The sequence below is a fragment of the Lycorma delicatula genome, chromosome 11 (assembly GCF_047948215.1).
Source record: "Lycorma delicatula isolate Av1 chromosome 11, ASM4794821v1, whole genome shotgun sequence".
NCBI classification, from domain to species: domain Eukaryota; kingdom Metazoa; phylum Arthropoda; class Insecta; order Hemiptera; family Fulgoridae; genus Lycorma; species Lycorma delicatula.
Window position 1 is genome coordinate 53,663,787 of NC_134465.1, and position 22,758 is coordinate 53,686,544.

Genomic DNA, 22,758 nt, shown 5'->3' on the forward strand with positions numbered 1-22,758 from the left:
AAGAAATTTATAAGGATATTGTACTGTCTTCAAATTTACATGAATGCGTTTTATTCATTATCTGATTGCCTCCCTTCATAGTCTTATGCTACCCTCTTGTGAAAAAAATTACAGTATATTAAAGAGATTTAACAGATTCTGACAAAAAAAAAAACATTACGATTGGATAATTTTTATGCCTGTAACAAAAAAAAATTGAAACTACAAAAATTATGATAATTTAATTGCAGAATTTCTACCGCGTTTTTTATTAGCAAATTTTTTTTTTTTGCTTTGTGTTTATGAAACATTGTTTGCTGATTTTTAAAATAATACTTTCAAGCAAATCGGTTGAAAATTGGGCAAAATATGATGAAAAGCCCGTGTCATAAATCACAGATTAGTAACATATGTTAGTATAAGTGAAAGTAGATTCAGAAAAGTACGTTTTATAAAAATCCCCACCACTGAAAAAGGTATTCAGATTGACAAAAAACAATTTTTACTGTATAGTATTATTCATTACGAATCGTTATGTGTTACATGTTTACCGATATCATTTGTCAGAAAAGATATTTATAGACCTCAAGTAAAAGTGACGTATTTATCACCACAAATTCCTTCTTTTTTTTGTGTATGCCATATATCATAATTTATTATGTGTTTCATTACATCGATATGTTGCTACTAAGATAAGCTATTTTTATAAGTAATAAATAAATCCATAATCGTCATAGCAATTATAATACACAAGTCACACACACACACACACACACAAGCACATTTCTGAGAAAAAAATGGGTCATACTCTTTCTAGTCTAAATAAAACATTTTACATCGTATAAACATGGTTCAAATTGTGTAATAAAACTGATTCCTTTGTGAATCTAAAACAAAATAACTGACTTAGATGCAATATAAAATGATTTTGTAACAGCGTTTTAAAACTGACGTCGTACATAACCAGTTCCAAGACTAAATGATCTGAAAAGGTTAAAAAGATATTTTTAGTATATTTATTTATCTAGTATATATGGATAATTTTCTGAACAATTTAAGCCCAGAACCAAACAAAGGATTATTCGGTAGATGCTGAGGACCTCACCAGTTTAGAAAAAAAAGTTTAAGAAAACTGCTTGTAAAGTGTTTTAAAACTGTCTTTTTTTATTTTTATGTCCTGGACACAAATTACTTTCTCTTTTTCCTTTTGAATGAACAGATGTGATTAAAAATGCTGCATTTTAAAATAAACAAAAACTATAACAAACATCCTCTGCTACTAATGTTTCAAAATGTACTGAAATAGAAACTTTGAAATGTATATCTCAAATCATTGCAATCCCTACTGCATTCGCACATTTATTCTGTTCACAACAGAAAAAGGTTTTGAAAAGGTAAGATAGTTGCAAATCTAAACATTAGGGAGCAGTGACTTGAAGTCCCGGTCACATCCATGCTTCAAAATTATATCTGGACCTCTACTATTTTCGCTACAAGTAGTGTTATGATTTTTTGTTTGAAAATTTACAAGTTATTTTTGAAAGTTTATACTTTGAAAAAATGTAAAAAGAAAAAGTTGATTTTTTTTGTACAAAAACAAGGGGTAACATAGGAGAACCTTAACTTAATGGAATTTAAGTTAAAATTATTATTTAAAATAAAGAAATTTTAAAACTTCAATTTTTTTCATTAGAAATACATAGCTTTTTACACCTAATAGCAATTATTATTATTATTTCCAGGCAATTTGTACTCGCATTAATTTTAATATATCCTTAAAATTCTTTGATATGCTTGAGATATATTATGATAAATGCATTAAATTTGGTCAAACATTGTCTTTAGCATTATTGCTTGACTCATTTGTTATGAGGAAACTTTTATTACTTGTTTATAATATTGATTTATTTAACTATTTCTTATTTATTGAACTAATACTATTGTTTATGACCTGTTACGATGCATATTTATAATGATGTATTTTCAGTTGTGATTTTTAATTTTATGTTCAGATTATCTTTGTTTATTTTTTCTTTATGCTCTTTTATTTAGATTTTTCTGAACATATATGTAAAAAAAGAAAGAATACTTTTATTCTGATCAGTACATAGTAATATATAACGGGTGTTTCAAAAAGGATACAACCCCTTTGTTTGATGATGTGAATTTATTGTGAAAATATTAATGCTAATAAAATACTTATACAACAATATTCAAATTACCTTTAATAACTTTACATTATATGTTCAAAATGATTTCCTCTGATCCCAGTGCAGCTTCGTACATGTTTCATAACATTTGCAGCCACTTTTCATAATGTTTGCTCAGTAATGTTTGAAATCTCACTTTCAATTCTTCAAGTGTTTGTGGGTTGTTTTTAAAAACTACACTTTTTAAATACCCCCAAAGGAAAACGTCTGCTGGTGTAAGATCTGGCGATCTTGGAGGTAACAACCCTTTTGATATCAAACAATGGCAAAAAAATTCCCATAACATGTCCAGCGTTTCATTAGCATTGAGGCAGTTGCATTATTCTGCTGGAACCAACATTCTTGTTTGTGTAAATCTAAGATGGCAATAAACTGTTCGATTAAGTTGCAATAAACCACACCATCTACAGATTTGTCAAAAAATAAAGGCCCTATTACATGACGCCAGAAGATCGTACACCAAACACCAATTTTATGTGTCTAATGGTCATTCGTGAAATGCATGAGGATTTTCAGCGTTTTATATTCGGCAGTTTTGGCTGTTAATATAGCCATCTGAGTGAAACCATGCCTCATCACTAAAATAAACATGATCCAAAATTTCAATATTGTTGTCATCAATCAATAAGAGAACGAAACTGGCAACAGTACTATTGTAAATGTTTTCCGTGGTTTACTTCTTTCAGTTCTTGAACGACACCGATGTGATAAGCATGCAATTATAAGTTTTTAGTAACCCTGAAAGCTGTAAATAATGAAAGAAAGCACAGCCTGTGAAGATAATTTTTTTGAATGATTTTCTGCATGAGCGAGTCAAACATTCTTTCACTTCTTCCAGAACTTCTACTGTTAACAGTGATGATCGACCTGTGCTTTTCCAATCATGTACATTCCTGGTCTCATGAAATTTATTAATCAAACACCGACATTGTTGACTTATTTGGAACTGAAGAATTGGGAAATTTTATCCAAAACTCGTCATTCACTTGTTCATAAGATTTATATGCGTAGTAAATCTCAATAATAAAGACATGTTCATCCTTGGAAAACGACATAGTTAACACAAATAGAGACGAATTTAACTAGTATACCACTAGTGCATAAGAAAGACATTTCAGCTGTTACAAGCTGCTAACCTTAAGTACAGTACTGCCAACTGACATGTAACGAGAAATAAAAATTACCTATGCAGTGACTTCTGCCTTCTTAATCTTAGGATTTCATCCTTTTTGAAACATCCATTAGATCCCATCATTATAAATGTAGAAACAATTTATATGATAAAAAAAAAGATGTGAATAAGGTGTGTAAATATTCTTCCATACTTAATATTGGTGCAGTTTATATAATCTTTATTATTTATGTACATTTTTTAATGTTGTTGGCTATATTTTGTGCTCAGTTGTATCAATTTTGATTTTTACAATGTTATATTATTGTTAAATTTTTTGAAGTGTTTTATAAAGTTTTCTATATTGATTTGTGAAGTCAAATAACTTAGTTAAATTATTTAATTTTTTTATTGTGTAACAAACAATTTGTTAAATATAAATAATGAATTATAAAACTAGAAGTGGGAATTACATACTAATTTTTAAATATATTTTCACATTCAAACTAAAGTTCACCCATTTGTTCCAGTTGCTATTACTGGTTACCATTTTCTTATTGCATGTTATTCAGAATTGGTTTTATTTTAATTTTAGTTTGTTTTATTAAAGTTTTTCTTTCAAATAATGTCTCATGGTGCACACGAACAAATATGATGACGTGATATAATTTTTTACCCACACCTTGTCTCTGAAAAATTTACTTCATCTGTTTTGAGTATCTGTTCTGCCAACGCAAGAAATTATTATATTTTTTCCAGTATATCACATCTTTTTTTAAGTATTATTCGGAATTGCTAATTAATCAAGAATTTTTTTATTTATTTTTTGTTTATAATTCATTTCTAAATTGCATACAAAATCTGTTTTAAAAAAAGCTGTTTATCTTTTTGATCCTATATACGAGTGGGTAAAATTCTGCTGCTAAATTGTAAAGGATGATTTATCAAATTTTAATAAAAATTTTTTTGCGATTCATATATCCTTTTAGGGTTAGAAAAACAAGGCTTAAAAAATATGTAATCTTTTAAAAATAATTTTTTTAAATAAAAAATGAAAGTGAGACAAATATAAAAGCTATTCTTATAAAGCTGAATTTCAGTTAAAACTCTTGCAGCAGTCCTGAACAGTAAGAAAGAAGGAGAGTTATTAAATTATAGAGGATTGGGTTTTGAAGTGTGTAAGTACTATCATAGTAAAAGTTTTGAAGAACACAGGATGCAAAAGAGCTTTTCTACAAAGGATAAAATAAATAATTTCATTTCAGGAAATTATGATAAAAAGGAATTAACTAATGCATAAAAGTTATTAATAGAAAGTTTTCAGTTATAATATTGAAAAAATTCTATAATTTCTGTATGTTAAAATTTCTGATTCAAGTTACTTATTTTTTCAGGCTTTGCAAGCACCAGCTTGTCATGAAAATATGGTTAAAGTTGGTGGTTATATATTGGGTGAATTTGGCAATTTGATTGCCGGTGATCAAAGGTCGGCACCCATTGTACAGTTTCAGCTTCTGCATTCCAAGGTAAATATAACTTTTAATAGTAATTTTATTGTAATGATTTAGATAACATGATTTATCAAGCATAAATCAAATAACTACATTAACTATATCATTTTACAATAAAACTAGAAACATCCAGTCCACTATCAGGGACCAACAAATTATATTACATTTTTTTAACTTTTATCCCTCGCAATTCATTTCGTTCCAAATGGTATTTCCATCTCATTCATATATTGTGACATTTTTATTTGTTTTTTTGTTTTTTTCTTCAGTCATTTGACTGGTTTGATGCAGGTCTCCAAGATTCCCTATCTAGTGCTAGTCATTTCATTTCGGTATATCCCCTACACCTTACATCTCTAACAATTTGTTTTACATATTTCAAACATTGCCTGCTTACACAATTTTTTCCTTCTACCTGTCCCTCCAATATTAAAGCGACTATTCCAGGATGCCTTAATATGTGTCTGTCTCTTCTTTTAGATATATTTTTCCAAATGCTTCTTTCTTTATCAATTTGCCGCAACATCTCTTCATTTGGCACTTTATCCACCCATCTGATTTTTAACATTCTCCTATAGCACCACATTTCAAAAGCTTCTAATATTTTCTTCTCATGTACTCCAATCGTCCAAGTTTCACTTCCATATAAAGCGAAGCTCCAAACATATACTTTCAAAAATCTTTTCCTGACGTTTAAATTAATTTTTGATGTAAACAAATTATATTTCTGACTGAAGGCTCATTTCGCCTGAGCTATTCGGCATTTTATTTCACCCATCTTTGTTATTTCTACTACATTTCATTACTTTCGTTTTGTTCTTGTTTATTTTCATGCGGTAGTTCTTGCGTAGGACTTTATCCATGCCGTTAATTGTTTCTTCCAAATCCTTTTTACTCTCAGCTAGAATTACTATATCATCAGCAAATCATAGCATCTTTAACTTTTCACCTTGTACTGTTACTCCGAATCTAAATTGTTCTTTAACATCATTAACTGCTAGTTCCATTTCAGGGTCGTTTCATTTCAGTATACCCTCTACATCCTACATCCCTAACAATTTGTTTTACTTATTCCAAACGTGGCCTGCCTACACAATTTTTTCCTTCTACCTGTCCTTCCAATATTAAAGCGACTATTCCAGGATGCCTTAGTATGTGGCCTTTAAATCTGTCTCTTCTTTTAACTATATTTTTCCAAATGCTTCTTTCTTCATCTATTTGCCGCATTACCTCTTTATTTGTCACTTTATCCACCCATCTGATTTTTAACATTCTCCTATAGCACCACATTTCAAAAGCTTCTAATCTTTTCTTCTCAGATGCTCGGATCGTCCAAGTTTCACTTCCATATAAAGCGACACTCCAAACATATACTTTCAAAAATCTTTTCCTGACATTTAAATTAATTTTTGATGTAAACAAATTATATTTCTTACTGAAGGCTCGTTTCGCTTGTGCTATTCGGCATTTTATATCGCTCCTGCTTCGTCCATCTTTAGTAATTCTACTTCCCAAATAACAAAATTCTTCTACCTCCATAATCTTTTCTCCTCCTATTTTCACATTCAGTGGTCCATCTTTGTTATTTCTATTACATTTCATTACTTTTGTTTTGTTCTTGTTTATTTTCATGCGATAGTTCTTGTGTAGGACTTCATCTATGCCGTTCATTGTTTCTTCTAAATCCTTTTTACTCTCGGCTAGAATTACTATATCATCAGCAAATCGTAGCATCTTTATCTTTTCACCTTGTACTGTTACTCCGAATCTAAATTGTTCTTTAACATCATTAACTGCTAGTTCCATGTAAAGGTTAAAAAGTAATGGAGACAGGGAACATCTTTGTCGTACTCCCTTTCTTATTACGGCTTCTTTCTTATGTTCTTCAATTGGTACTGTTGTTGTTTGGTTCCTGTACATGTTAGCAATTGTTCTTCTATCTCTGTATTTGAACCCTAATTTTTTTAAAATGCTGAACATTTTATTCCAGTCTACGTTATAGAATGCCTTTTCTAGGTCTATAAACGCCAAGTATGTTGGTTTATTTTTCTTTAATCTTCCTTCTACTCCTAATCTGAGGCCTAAAATTGCTTCCCTTGTCCCTATAGTTTTCCTGAAACCAAATTGGTTTTCTCCTAACACTTCTTCCACTCTCCTCTCAATTCTTCTGTATAGAATTCTAGTTAAGATTTTTGATGCATGACTAGTTAAACTAATTGTTCTGTATTCTTCACATTTATCTGCCCCTGCTTTCTTTGGTATCATGACTATAACACTTTTTTTGAAGTCTGACGGAAATTCCCCTTTTTCATAAATATTGCACACCAGTTTGTATAATCTATCAATCGCTTCCTCACCTGCACTGCGCAGTAATTCTACAGGTATTCCGTCTATTCCAGGAGCCTTTCTGCCATTTAAATCTTTTAATGCTCTCTTAAATTCAGATCTTAGTATTGTTTCTCCCATTTCATCCTCCTCAACTTCCTCTTCTTCCTCTATAACACCATTTTCTAATTCATTTCCTTCGTATAACTCTTCAATATATTCCACCCATCTAACGACTTTACCTTTCGTATTATATATCGGTGTACCATCTTTGTTTAACAAATTATTAGATTTTAATTTATGTACCCCAAAATTTTCCTTAACTTTCCTGTATGCTCCGTCTATTTTACCAATGTTCATTTCTCTTTCCACTTCTGAACACTTTTCTTTAATCCACTCTTCTTTCACCAGTTTGCGCTTTCTGTTTATAGCATTTCTTAATTGCCGATAGTTCCTTTTACTTTCTTCATCACTAGCATTCTTATATTTTCTGCGTTCATCCATCAGCTGCAATATATCGTCTGAAACCCAAGGTTTTCTACCAGTTCTCTTTATTCCGCCTAAGTTTGCTTCTGCTGATTTAAGAATTTCCTTTTTAACAGTCTTCCATTCTTCTTCTACATTTTCTACCTTATCTTTTTTACTCAGACCTCTTGCGATGTCCTCCTCAAAAATCTTCTTTACCTCCTCTTCCTCAAGCTTCTCTAAATTCCACCGATTCATCTGACACCTTTTCTTCAGGTTTTTAAACCCCAATCTACATTTCATTATCACCAAATTATGGTCGCTATCAATGTCTGCTCCAGGGTAAGTTTTGCAGTCAACGAGTTGATTTCTAAATCTTTGCTTAACCATGATATAATCTATCTGATACCTTGCAGTATCGCCTGGCTTTTTCCAAGTGTATATTCTTCTATTATGATTTTTAAATTGAGTGTTGGCAATTACTAAATTATACTTCGTGCAAAACTCTATAAGTCGGTCCCCTCTTTCATTCCTTTTGCACAGCCCATATTCACCCACTATATTTCCTTCCTTGCCTTTTCCAATGCTTGCATTCCAATCTCCAACTATTATTAAATTTTCATCTCCTTTTACGTGTTTAATTGCTTCATCAGTCTCTTCGTATTCACACTCTACCCCATCTTCATCATGGGCGCTTGTAGGCATATAGACGTTAACAATCGTTGTCGGTTTAGGTTTTGATTTTATTTACATTTGACAAATCTTGAACATCAGCAATAGAATTATTAAAAATGTTACTTATAGTTTCTACATATTTTGCTGTTTTTCAGTACATCTACATCTTTTTGCTGTTTTCCTGTTTTTCAGCTCAGAATTGTAGTATTGCAGTAATCTTGCCAATCATTGTCAGTCTCTTTAACAATGAATTGATTTATAAATCTGGAATCAATATAAGATAACCCGAAAATAATTTCTATTCAGTTTGATGAGCCATGACTATAATTAGTTGTAATTTGACTCTTGACAGACTAGGATTTCACATTTCATTTGTTTGTTAATAATTCAATAATAGTTTCAAATTCATATTAGTTCCCCTGAATCTTCTGGTTGGTGGTTTATTCCACACCCAAATTTTGACTTTGTGATTTGTATTCTCCCTGTACCCTCTTTCTTACTCCATGTGTATAAAAACGTACACATACACACTCTCACATATTTACACAAGGTATGACTACTAAATATCGAGACAGATTGTAAAAAATGTGGTTTGTTATTTCAGTTTTACAATTTACTTGGCCCCTTCAAACATAGTTCCTTTATATGTCTGTACACTATTGCATATGAATTTCTCACTGTTAAAAACTTTGATGTAACTCATCAGGTGTTAAACCTGCTTCAGTAACTAAATTGTTTTCTTTTTGCCTCATACTGTTTTACAGATAGTTCAGTGTGGGTGGGGGCTTTGTTGTGATGGAAAATTTAACCATTCTTCCACAGATCGAGTCCCTTCTTCCTTACTTATTCTTGTAATTTCAAGGTAATATGTCGGTTAACATATCCGAGCACAGCCATCTCAGGGCATCTGCTGAGAGGATCGTACACTGCAAGACGTGAGGAAAAGACTTCACATCATGTTAGATGAACTACCGGGTTAGGAGCCTCTGCCAACAGAGGCTCCCAACAGTTGGCTCTGCCAACTCTGCCTGTTGGTGAGCCAACAGGGAACTCCCAGAAAGGATTGCTTTTTTTTAAAAAAGGAAAAAGATCGTTAAAAGTGATGTGCGTGTGAAGATCTCATATTGTGCGAAAGTTGTTAGAGCTCATAAATGTGTGGACGTTAGAGAGTTTTTTTTTTTTACCAAAATTAAATCAATTTTCTTTACTCCATTTTAGTATCATACAATACTACTGAATTATATAATATAACACCTTAACTAGTGCTTAACAAATAATTAAACATCTAGTTGTGTTGTGTTTTATTCAAATGTAAAATAAATACATGAGCCAATATTAATTTAATCTATCCTATTATAATACCCTATAATATTATAGATATAGATAAAATGTAATGTCCTAACAAGTGCTTAATAATAAATAATTGAACACATATTTTGTTGTTGTATTATGCTCTGAAGGTGCCCTCAACAGGAAATAGATAAGATGCTGCTACCTGGCCAGAACCTTTTCATTGACTATGGTCCAGTTGGTGGAAGTCTCCAGTTAAATAAACAAAGTAAAATATCTTTTAAACCTTTTATTCAAAATCCATTGATTTGATATTATGTTGATCCCAACCTAACTTAATATTCACTATTACTAACGAAAATATATTTTACCTTACCACACCCTCCTGCAACAGTTTCAAACACTCTTTCGGCAAGTTGTTCAATTTTACAAGGAATCTTATTATGTTGCTCAAGTTTAATTTTGGACATTATATCGCCAAATACATTTCAACATGTTTCTTCACGACAACGTGTGTCCTCACATCACTGCCTTAACCGAGAACAAGAGTCAAGATTTTTGTTGGGAACCTTTTGATCACCCTCCATATAGTCCTAACTTTGCACCTAGCAACTACTTCCTCTTCTTGCATTTAAAAAAGTGGCTTGGAGAATGATTTGAACACGACGAGGAACTCAAGACTGCCATTGTCAACTGGTTCAATTCCTAGATGGTGAACTTCTATGGAGAGGGGTTAAAGAAATTGTGCAGCATTATGAAAAGTGCTTAGAACTAAATGGCGATTATGTGGAAAAGTGAAGTAGATATGTAGTAAACTAAAACTGTAAGTAAAAACTTTTTCTCACAAGTTAATTTCTTCTAATGACCAAACAGCCTGTGCTTTATGAACATGCCTCGTATATTGTCTCAAATTTGTAGTTCTGAAATTCAGCACAATCAATGCAGCTGCTGTTTTAAAAAATCTTGTTTAACATTTTAATTCTTTTGTTTTTACAGTACCATTTATGTTCACCAATGACACGTGCACTTTTGTTATCTACTTATGTTAAGTTTGTCAATCTGTTCCCTGAAGTAAAATCTGTTGTACAAGATGTGTTCAGACAACATAGTAATTTACGAAGTGCTGATGCTGAATTACAGCAACGTGCTTCTGAATATCTACAATTAAGTATAATTGCATCGACTGATGTTCTGGTAAGTCATATTTCTGTATGTAAACTTCTTCACAATTAAGTTATACGATAAGTTGATAGGTGTTGAATTTATTACTGACTTAAAACAAATTTTCTTATCAGATGAGAGAGATGTATTGGGCTGAGGAAGCTATGTTGTAATCTGGTAAAATTCCTTTACCAGCTGACAAGCAGATGTTATTGAGCAACTATTCTTTAAATTTATTGATTTATCAGTGAACATAAATCAGTTTTTTATTGGTTTTTGTGTTTCCACAATCTGGTTCTTTGAATTTTGATAAAAAAGTTACACATTATCGTATAATTCTGTACTGTTTATTCTTCCTGACATACAATTCTTGTCTTTGAAGAGGTGTATGTTACAAATCATTGGGTGTAGATGTAGAGTTGTAATTGTGTAGCAGTGCAATTTGTAGAGCTTTTATTAAATTTCCCTTCTCAGTGGAGGCAGTATTCATAATTCATTGTTTCTTGACAGAAGAGGGTATGTTAATTTGTTGTTTTACATTATTTGTTGCAGTCTTTCTAATAACTGTAACACAGGTTTTAAGCGCCTGAAAATCACTAGTGATTGATTATTTTCTGTAAGAATAATTATATTCTTTATATTGACTCTCACTGATGTGCTGCTTGTAGAGTTGAACAGCTGCATTTTGATGGGCTTCAGCTGAACAACCACATTTTGGTGGGCTTCACAACCTGATGTACAACAGTGTAATTGGCTCAGTAAAAAAGGCAGTTGGGAACTGCTTCATTACTCACTTTCCTTAGTAACATATAGCACACTTGTTGCCTTTTGAATTGTTCTGCTGTTTTCAGAAGTGAGTAGTGAATTATAAACTAATTATAAATTATAAAGCAGGCACTAATAAACTGATTCAGAGATGGAACAAATATATTAATGTTATTGTAGAATAAGTGAAGTTGAACAGTGAAAAAAAATATGCCATGTTGATAAAATATATAATTTTAATTCCATAGCAGTTATGACCATTATAGTTGCAGTCTTATCCTTTATTTTCCCATTGAAGTTATTTATTCTTTGTATCTTTAATTTTTATTGAATGAATTATTAACTAGAATTTAAGGTGAAAATTATTTAGATGTTTTAATATTACTCTTTATTTAGGCTACCGTATTAGAAGAAATGCCATCTTTCCCAGAACGTGAGTCATCTATTCTTGCTGTATTAAAAAAGAAGAAACCAGGAAGAGTACCAGAAAATGAGATTAGGCCAGCAGCGCCATCGGCTACTGCATCAGCTGGATCGACTGTTAACCATCAAGCTGATCATGTGAGTTAGAACATACTCTTAGAACATACTTTTAACAATTTGTTAAAGATCGTGTAATTCTGAGTAATTTTCAATTGTACATATATTTATTTATATACTTGTTCTTTTTAATTTGGTTGGTTTCATGCAGTTAACCAGTGTTGGATATTGGGTTTTAATCTTTTAATCAAAACTTAGTAATTTCCTGATGTAACTAATTATATCCTTACTTAAATATTCCTAAATGTTCTGATGCTTGTCTTTTGCACTTTTGCTCATACCAAATCAAATAAATGCAGATTTTTAATATTAATCTGCCTCTCCAGTTATTTATTTTACTGTTCAAACACCTAGCCCTTTTTTTGTTAAAATTATATTGTCAAAGATCGCTTTAGGATTTTCATATAATACAAAGTCTCCAAAGTGTCTATCCTACTTTTCCTTTTTTCCTTGCAGCCTGTGTTTTGATTCTATAAAGCACTACTTTAAGAAAAAGGATTTTTATGAATTTCTAAATGTGCGTTTACATTTTTTTATGTGCAGCAAATTTTGAGAGATATTCTTGCCAGTATACATTTTATGTATAAAATGTACAATTTTACTGCTGACTAAAAAAAAGAAAACCTTTCTTCAGCTTTCAGTGTTATTCAGTTCTGTATTACTATTTGAATGTATCATTGCCCATTTTTATTCTCAGTTTTTTCAGCTAGTCATGTTCACACATACAGTAACAGTGCTGTGCTGTTTGAGCCACAATGCATACTGTCACATCTCTTAAAAAATTGAAATTAAAAAAATTAAAATGATTTTTGGATAGCTGAATAGTATTTTGAAGTTCCAATCTAGTGAATATCTTGTTTAGTATAGTCAGAATTGGGGAAAATTTGCTATCATTGTTCAGATTTTTTTACCTCTCTTTTTACCTTTTCTTCCCCCCTTTCAAGGTCGAATTTAAAAAATCTAGATATTATTTTTTAGATATTTACATGAAAATTATACACACTAAAAAATCAAGTTGATATCTTCATTTGTTACAGAGAAATTAAAAAAAAAATAGTAATGTTCATTGTTTTTCATTTTAATCCTTTAAACTTGTAATTTTAAAAAATCTGTTTTTATGTTCACTTTCAGTGTAAGAAAAACATGTGTACAAATTTTAATCAGTTTAAAGTAGTTTTTGTTGGGTGTTGATGAATCTGTTAGTCAGTCAAGACAAGTTGCTTTATAGGCACAGTTATATACATATAATTTTAATCTCTTAGCTAAAAGCCGGGATAACTCTAATATCCTGGCTTAATTAGCATGTTTTGTTATTGATAACTGTTAAATTTTCAGGAAAAATAAAAGTTTTAAAATGGAACTGTTATAACAAATAAATTATCCTTCCATGTGAGTATGATTTTTTTTTAAATGTAACATTCAGCAGTTGACAGTAGCAGTAATGCGAGACATAACCATATGGCTTGGTGCTGGTATATCTGTAATAATAATAATAAGGATAATTTTGCTGTTGTTGTATATACCCTGATACTTCATACCAATTAATTGTCTGTGGTTCCCAACCTGTGCTCTGCAGAGCCCTAAGAGCTCCTCATGCACTTCCCAAAAGCTCCAAGGCCACTCCATGAAAATAAAATAAATAAAAATGGAATGAAATTAAAGTGAAAAAAATAGAATCAAAATAAGAAAACTAGAAATTAGAATCTGAACAGAAATTTGTCAAATTGAATTTCGTACCCCTCTAGCAGGCAATGCTTACTCATACTGCTGCTGTTAGCTACAAAATTATTGTAGCACATGAGTCATTAAAAAATATTGTAGTAAATTTTGAAGTTTTTAAAAAATTATTTAATTGCATTGGCAGTATACATGTTTACTCCTCCTGTTCCCACCAGTATCCTAAACACAATTACCTTTTTAGACATAAGGTAGGCCAAGGAATCCACTATAAAAATTGATTCTAAAAATGGCTCTGTGAGTAAAAAAGTTATGGATTGCTGGATTAATTGGTTAATATGTCATAAACATCAATAGTTAGAATTGGTTGGAATCTATCTCGGTATAAATGTTTGATTTGCTTAGATGTTTTAAGATAAACCTTTAAAATAACAATTTGATAGAATGTAGAAATAAATTTGTCCAAGTAATAAATATGAGTTGAGTACTTAGTATATTTATGTTAATGAGAAAAAATGTATAACTTAAGCTTAACTTGATAACTTGATAGATTGTAAAACTACTTTGTAGAAACCTAGAGAAAATATTTTAAAATAACTTAACTTGACCATTGATAGTACAATCTTAGACTACAAAATTTTTTTTAATATTATTTATTTTTTTGATAAAAAAAGATGTTTAAGTATTTCTATTGTTTCACTGTACTGTTATTTAACAATGCTTCTCTGCAATTTTAACTTTTTTTAGCAGAATTAGTTGAATACAATTCAGGTTGACACCCATACCATGTTAGTAAAATTTCTTAAAATAATGAAAGCTCACCATGATAGGACCCAGTGGTTAAATCATATGTTGTGCCATTTTTATCAGAATCATTCACATTATTGGGCTGTTGTTTTTTTAAGGATTTTTTAAAAATTTCATCCTAATTTAAAAGTGTAATCCGTAGAATTTTGGTATTATATAAATATTCTTTTTCATTTTGCTCTTATTCAATCTTTTAAACCACTCTCTTCATATCAGTCTTCATAAAGGAGAAAAAAAGTCATGTGATTTAAGATTTTTACCTTACCTTTAGTTTAAGTTTATTTGTTTTTGTTTTCTCTGCTAAAGGATACAGTTTAAAAAATACATTTTACAAATTAATTATATTAAAAGTACATATTTCGCAAGGAAGATCTAAATCTATACAAATAGAGTTTTGTTGCAATGTTTTTTTTTTTTGTTTTTTTTTTTTATGATTTTTAAACTTGCATTTATAATTATAATTAACACAGTAATTTAATAAGTCAATAGGGTTTCAGTTAAGGATGGAAAATTTACATTACTAGAATTGTGGGATTATCTACTTTAATATTTTAATGTGTTTAAATTTTTTTTTCTTTTGTTTTAATATTTACAGAATACAACATCAGCAGTCACAAATAATAATACTTCAGCCGATTTGTTAGGTTTATCAACACCATCTGCACCTTCTAATACTGGAGTATTGATTGATGTTTTGGGTGAAATTTATAACTCACAACCACAACCAACTGCACCTTCACCTGCTCCCACTGGAGCTTCTGCACAGCAAAATAATTATAACCCTAAAAAGTAAGCGAAGTTGTTTATAGATTCGTTTTAGTGTTTATTTTAATTTTTTTTATATTAAGTATTTTAATTTTTTTTTAATTTTTTTTATATCATAATCATTCACATTATTGGGCTGTTGTTGTTTTTTTAAGGATTTTTTAAAAATTTCATCCTAATTTAAAAGTGTAATCCGTAGAATTTTGGTATTATATAAATATTCTTTTTCATTTTGCTCTTATTCAATCTTTTAAACCATTCTCTTCATATCAGTCTTCATAAAGGAGAAAAAAAGTCATGTGATTTAAGATTTTTACCTTACCTTTAGTTTAAGTTTATTTGTTTTTGTTTTCTCTGCTAAAGGATACAGTTTAAAAAATACATTTTACAAATTAATTATATTAAAAGTACATATTTCGCAAGGAAGATCTAAATCTATATAAATAGATTTTTGTATAGATACAATTAAATGTATAGATATATTTAAGTATATAATACAAAATTTAATTAATATAATTTAAAATTATTAATTATAAAAATTATTATACTTTTTTTTTTATTATGATCATAATTTAATTGTATTTCTACCTTTTTTTTAACCTCCGGGACCACCATTAGGTATTTACTTCAGAGGATGAGATGAGTAACAATTTTTTAGTATGTGAAAACATCATGCTTGACCGGGATTCGAACCCGGGCAGGCAAGACAATTGTATTTCTACTTACTCCATTTTAACAAAACTGTTGTCATTGTCAACAAATACCAGGTGATCAAAAAGGACTTCACAAATTTAAAAGCACATAAAGATTTATTTAGATAACTTACAGATTCAGTTGAGGTCTCATTTCATAGCAAAACACTTCAAGTTTTGACTCGCATAGTTCATTAGTACCAAATTTGGCCACATTCTTGTTAAAAATGGATGCATTTACTGGTGTGGAATGTGTTCACTCTGTGTTTTGATTTCATGGTTTGCAGCAAGTAATTGCAGTTCAATGTAATTTTCGTAGTGACTACTAGTAGACATACGACCTACTCATGGCACCAAACCTTCATTGAGACAGGTTGTTCTGCTTAGCATATAAAAAATCTCCAGGACCTACTTGTCCCTGAAGCTGCTGTGGAACAACTAGGAGAAAGGTTTGCATGTAGTCCAAAAAAATCAAGTTGACCATGCGTCACATGTGACTGGCATTCCACAAACAACTGTTTGTTTTGTATTACATAAACGATTGCACTTGAAGCCATATAAACTAAATGTGATTCAACACAATACAGATGATGACAAAGTTTCTCGGCTACAGTTTTATGTGTAAATGATGGATAGAATTGCAGACAATAATACATTTTTAGACAATGTAATTTTTAATGACAAGTCAACATTTCAAATCGGTGGCAAGTTGACACCCATAACTGCTGAATATGGGGTAGAGAAAATTTTGCAACACTTGTGACAGCCGTAAATCAATATTTTTTTGTGTCTTAAACAAACGAAGGCTGTACGGCCCGTTCTTCCAGGAGGCAATTGTATATGATACTGTTTATTTGGGCTTGCTTCAGAATTTTCTGATTCCTCAATTAGACAGTGATGACCAAGATGGGGCACCACCTCACTACTGCCCAGAAGTTCTGAGATTTTCTTGATATTCAATTCCCAGGTTGGTGGATCGGTCGTGAAGGTCCAATTGCATGGGCACCTCGCTCTCAGATTTGTCTTTGTTAGATTTTTTCTTGTATGGTTTCATTAAATATCAGGTTTATGCACCACCTTTTCCTGCTGATCTTTAACTAAGACTTCAATTCAAATTAACACCGCAGCTGCAGAGGTAACACCTGACTTGTTGGTTACAGTCTGGAATGAAATGGACTTCTGGTGGGATGTATGTCACATTGCAGAGGAAGCCATATTGAACCAAAGTGAATGTTGGGTGACAAAACTTGATCTATTTTTCTATGTAAGAGACCTCAATTGAATCTAAGTTATCACAATAAACGTTAATTTGTTTTTAAAGTTGTGAAGTCCTTTTTGAATCACTTGGTACATTAATCTCCCTTGTTAAAACACTGGTAAGTTCATGTTTGAGATCATAATAAAAAAATTTTTAAAAATAGAATGTAAGAAATGCAGATATCCAATTAGATGAAACATTGTGACTTTTGAAACAAAGCATGGCATTAAATAAAAGCTTTAAAAAAATGTTGGTTACAATGGAAGGAGCAGGTAGACCGATTGCTATGTAGTCAAGGATGGTGGTCACCCTTTGAGGTGGATGGCTGATAAAATTTTAAGGCTGAATACTGGAAAGTTTACTGATACCAGAAAGGTAAAAATAAAAACTGAACTACTCAGCTTTATCTAGTAAGTACAGTATTTGTTAATAAAACAAACACCTAAATAATTTCACTACATTGTCAGTCATGAAAGAAAAGCTTGTTTTTTTTTGAGTTGTCTTATAAACTGATGGAAAAATTAAATTTTTACCTTAATAATTAAATTTTGTCATTTTTTTAAAATCCCCTTTTATAACTGTTTTTACATTAGTGAGGCATTATGTAACGTTAATTACATTCAATAACTTTGTTGATGGAATGTAAAAAAAAGAATCTATCTTGAACTGTATTTAAGAATAGAATTTTATCTGTATAATAGTCTAAAAAAATTCCAGTGGTACTTTTCAAAATGCTGGTCATGCTGGGAGGGTTAAATCCTAATTAGGTATGGCATTTTACATATGTTACCTAATTCATCTTTCATGAGTAACTGTAATCAGGCAGTTAGATTGTGATTGCTAAAATAAGTAAAACTATTATTTGACCACTATTATTCAATCGTTTCTTTTTCCTGTTTAGCCTCCGTTAATTATCATTCAGATAATACTTGGGAGAATGAATGAGGATGATATGTATGAGTGTAAATGATGTGTAGTCTTGTACAGTCTTAGTTCAGTATTCCTGAGATGTGTGGTTAATTGAAATCCAACCACCAAAGAACACCGGTATCCACGATCTAGTATTCAAATATGTGTAAGAATAACTGACTTTACTAGGACTTGAACGCTGGAACTCTTGACTTTCAAATCAGCTGTTTTGGGAAGACGCATTCACCACTAGACCAACCCGGTCGGTTACTATTTTTCAATCTGGAAATTTTTAACTTATAGTTAAAGTTATTCTTAATATTTAGTTTATATTTCCAAAGATAATTACTTGATAATAAAATTTGGCAGAATTTGTTGTGGTTGACTTCATTGCCACTTAGATTGTTGTTTTTGTTATACGAGATCTGTAAATAAAGTAATGAGACTGGTTCAGAAAAACCTTTTATTTACAATCCAATTATACATGGTCTCTATCACCTTCGAAGTAGTTGGTTCAGAAAAACCTTTTATTTACAATCCAATTATACATGGTCTCTATCACCTTTGAAGTAGTTGCCTTGGGAAGCAATGCAATGCTTCAAACGGTTTTCCCACCTTCATAGCAGTGTTGGGACTCAGAAACCGGAATGTCCTTCAGATCTTCAGTTATATTTTTTTTTTTTTATGTTCCAAAATGGTATCCTTTGAGGTGCTTTTTTAAAGTCAGAAACAGGAAAAGGTGGCAGGAACTCAGGTCAGGTAAATAAGGTGGTTGAGGAACTTTAGGAATGTTTTTCTGTGCCAAAAACTCATTAATTGAGAGTGCTGTGTGACAAGGTGCATGGTTATGATGCAGTATCCAGTTTTGTCTTTGATGGTTGGTCTCACACGGGTAACTCTTTTCTGTAGTTTTTCAAAAGGTTTTTGCTAAACATATTGATTCACAGTCTGTCCTATAAGCCAAAACTCCTTATAGACAATGCCATTACTATCGAAGAAACAAATTAGCGTAGTTTTGATTTTTGATTGCTAATTTTTGCTTTTTTGGGACATTGTGAGTTTGAAGTGTGCCACTCCCTGCTCTGGCATTTTGTTTCTGTCGTATTCAAATATACAAGATTCATCACCAGTAATAACATTTTTTTTAGAAATTCGGTGTCAGTTTCAATTTGCGCTAGAAGATGTTTCTGTTTAACAGTGAAGTTTTTTGAGACCAATTTTGCACAAACTTTTTTCATGTTCAGTTCGTTTGTCAAAATTTGATTGACTATGATATGGTTCAAATTCAATTGTTCTGCAATAATTTTTACAGTTAATCACCACTTGTATCTGATTTGCTCAACATTGTCATCACTTTTTGACGTTAACGGTCTTCCAGAGGGTGGATCATTGTCCGCAACTGATATCATTCAGCTGATATTCAACTAATATTGTCATTCCATATGCCCTTTTCAATTTTGAAAAAGTTTCAGTAGCATTCTCAGTGAGTTTAACGCGAAACTTGATAGCACAATGTTGCTTATAAAATTATTGTCACTCATTTTTGTAACGCACAATAAAAACTAGTTTCACGAAAAGTTTATTTACATCTCATGTGGCAACAATAGTCTAAAAATATTAATACCTAATATAAATCAGCTGTTCATATAACCATATGTTTACTAGTAACTTTACAGTGTTACCACTTTAGCTGCCAAAAAAGCTAGTCTCATTTCTTTATTTAAGACCTCATATATGTTTGTTTTATATTGTTGTAACAATTTGTGTTATGTATTTTTACATTCTGATTCTTGCATTTCAATAATTATTTTTGTTATTGAATTCTTTTTTGTCATGAGTTTTTTTTTTAATAAAAAGATTGATTAAAGGCTTGATAAAAGATTGATTAATTAAAAAGATTGATTTTAAGGCTTATCAACCAGTTTGATAAAAAAAAAATAAATTTCTTTTAATGTAAAAAAGAAGATTGTTACTTTTTTTTATTGAAATATTGAAGTTTTTTTTTAATATGATAATATTTAGATTAATTAACATTTAATATTATTGACATCAGTGATGATGCTGTGAAAATTATAGCTTAGTATTTATATACTTAATTTTGTTTTTATATTAACTGTAATTTTTGTGTGTTGTTTATTTATTACAATAAAGTGTACATCAGCAAACGTTATGAGTATTAAATAATTGAAAGCAATTTTTTAACTTTCATTACTATATACTGAAAAAAAAAAAATATATATATAACTCTTTTCTTTTTTCAACTCTTAAAATGTGTTTTAAAAATAATTATTTATTATCTTTTTGAGTAAGGTAATAATATTTTTAAAAAAATGTAGATTTTGTGAAAATGAATGCATAGTATCTGCTGATTTAAAGTACTTAACAGAAAAATAGATATTTCAGAAACTCCATTTATTTTATTTTGACAAACAATGTAGTGTCCACAACCTCCTGTGAATATTCAAAGTTTGTTCTGTGGTTAAAAAATTAGAAACTGCATTTTGAGTAACTGTAAACAATGTTTAAAAACTATTTTTTTTAAATTTGCTTGATATTACTTTCTGTTCAGTGTTTGAAATCATATTGCTTTACATCGAAGATGAATGCATTTTCTGATTTTCTCTTATAGTTCTTTCAAGTAAATATAGAATTTAGTTTTAAAAAAGGGGGAAAAAACAGGTGAGAGACCAGTGGTCATATTTAAGTTAACACACTTCACATTCTGTTTCAGTAATTGACTTTTTTTTTATTCTGTTACAGATTTGTATGTAAAAATAATGGAGTATTATTTGAAAACGATTTAATACAAATCGGTGTTAAATGTGAGTTCAGGCAAAATCTTGGTAGGTTAGGATTATTCTACGGTAATAAGACATCATTTCCATTACAGGTAATTTTTGGTACTATTCTAGATCTTATGTATTAGTATGATTTTTATTATAAAAAGAAGTGTATTTTTAATGGTTTTATCTGTACAATAATAATAATAAATAAATAAATACAATACATATAATAAATAAAGTTAATACAACTTAATACAAAAATCTTAACTTAATACAAAATCTATAAAATTATTTTTCACCGTATTACAGTGACACATTGTTGTAAAAAAAGTTGAAATTTAAAACAAAAATTTTGTAAATTTTTTATTTTTGGTAGACTGCGAAACAAGTGAAAAAATTGCTCCATTGATTTCTGTTACAGTAAAATATTTAATAGTTGCAAAAGAAGAAAAAATGAATAAATAAGATTATAGTTAAAATCATTTCACATCAGTGGAGAAGTGTAAACACGATTAAAAAAATTAATTAAGTTGTATGAGCTAACCAATTTTTGTTCCATGAACTTTTTTTTGTTGATAGAATAGCAGAATAAACTATAAGTTGAAGCATTACAGAAAACCATTTTTAACCTACAGTTCTGGGCGTTTTTCACCCAGAAAAAAGCCAGATAAAAAAAAATATTAACCTATATTACAGCCAAATCTCTACCTGATATAGATATCACTTAATATAGGCTGTAGCATTTGTTCTTATAACATTTTTGACAAGAAAATAAATCTGTAGGCAAAACAAATGCAGGACTTTCACCACATATATTTATGAAACGCTATATAATCTCTACTTCTTTTGATGTGGCACTTACTTTTTTATGCAGTCTGAATTACTTCTATTCAAAGTGTTTTGTTTATTTCAAATTTGGTTATTTTTTTACATACAAAATGAATGGTGATCAACTTAAGATATTGTGCTTACATTACTGTGTTATCCTTGACATTCTCATTATTTTCATCTGGTTGATCTTTATATAGAAATCCTTAAACTTGTTCAGTCTATCTGTAACTTGTAATTTGGAAGCTTAAGGTGTTAAATATACAGCATCAGTTCTCACGTTTATCTTCTTTATTATTGAAACCTGAGAGTTCATCTCCAGACTTGCTGATAATTCTTTTGAAAAGAAATTATTAAAAAAAAGAATTTGATTGTCATAATAGGCTAAATTTTTTTTTTTTTTTCATATACAGAGTTTTTCTGCTACATTACTCGATCCTGGAGACTGGGTTACAAAACTGAATATTCAAGTTAAACCTGTAGAACCGGTGCTAGAAGCTGGCGCACAAATCCAACAAATGGTTAATGCTGAATGTGTTGAAGATTATTTAGGTATTTTTTGGTTTTTTTTTTTAGATGTTTAATGAAATATAGATGTATCAGTCATCTTAAGCTGTAATCCTTAAAATTGTTAAGTCTTGGTTGAGAACATAGTGGAAGCACAAAGCACTGTATGCTTATTTATTTTTATGCATTGTAACCTGATGTTACAGTACATAAAAATAAAACTAGCACATTGATATTAATAATGGGCCAAAACATAGTAATAGCATCGGAACACGCAACACAGCTTACAACTAGTGAATACAAATGTCAAGCGCACTTGTTGGTTTTTCCCCCTACTTGATGCACTGTTCAAAGTGCTTCTACAAACTTTTATAGAGATGTAACAATCTCATTTCATATGAGTGAAATGTAAATTGGTTTTATGTATGCAGAGTCATTGAAAAAGATTGCAGCAATTTAAAAAAAATCATCTCAAACTATTAGACATAATCACCAACCAA

At 30.3% G+C, this 22,758-nt stretch overlaps 1 protein-coding gene across 3 annotated transcripts in view; it reads left to right on the top strand.

Moving 5' to 3' along the window:
- The window catches only part of AP-2alpha (adaptor protein complex 2, subunit alpha), a 125,734-nt gene that overhangs the window by 63,478 nt on the left and 39,498 nt on the right, over positions 1 to 22,758 (top strand). For all 3 annotated transcript variants that reach the window (XM_075378558.1, XM_075378557.1, XM_075378559.1), the window contains exons 12-17: positions 4,695 to 4,826; positions 10,563 to 10,760; positions 11,889 to 12,053; positions 15,112 to 15,305; positions 20,901 to 21,030; positions 22,165 to 22,303. In XM_075378558.1, coding sequence (XP_075234673.1) covers positions 4,695 to 4,826; positions 10,563 to 10,760; positions 11,889 to 12,053; positions 15,112 to 15,305; positions 20,901 to 21,030; positions 22,165 to 22,303 — 958 coding nt within the window. The remainder of the gene's footprint in view (positions 1 to 4,694; positions 4,827 to 10,562; positions 10,761 to 11,888; positions 12,054 to 15,111; positions 15,306 to 20,900; positions 21,031 to 22,164; positions 22,304 to 22,758) is intronic.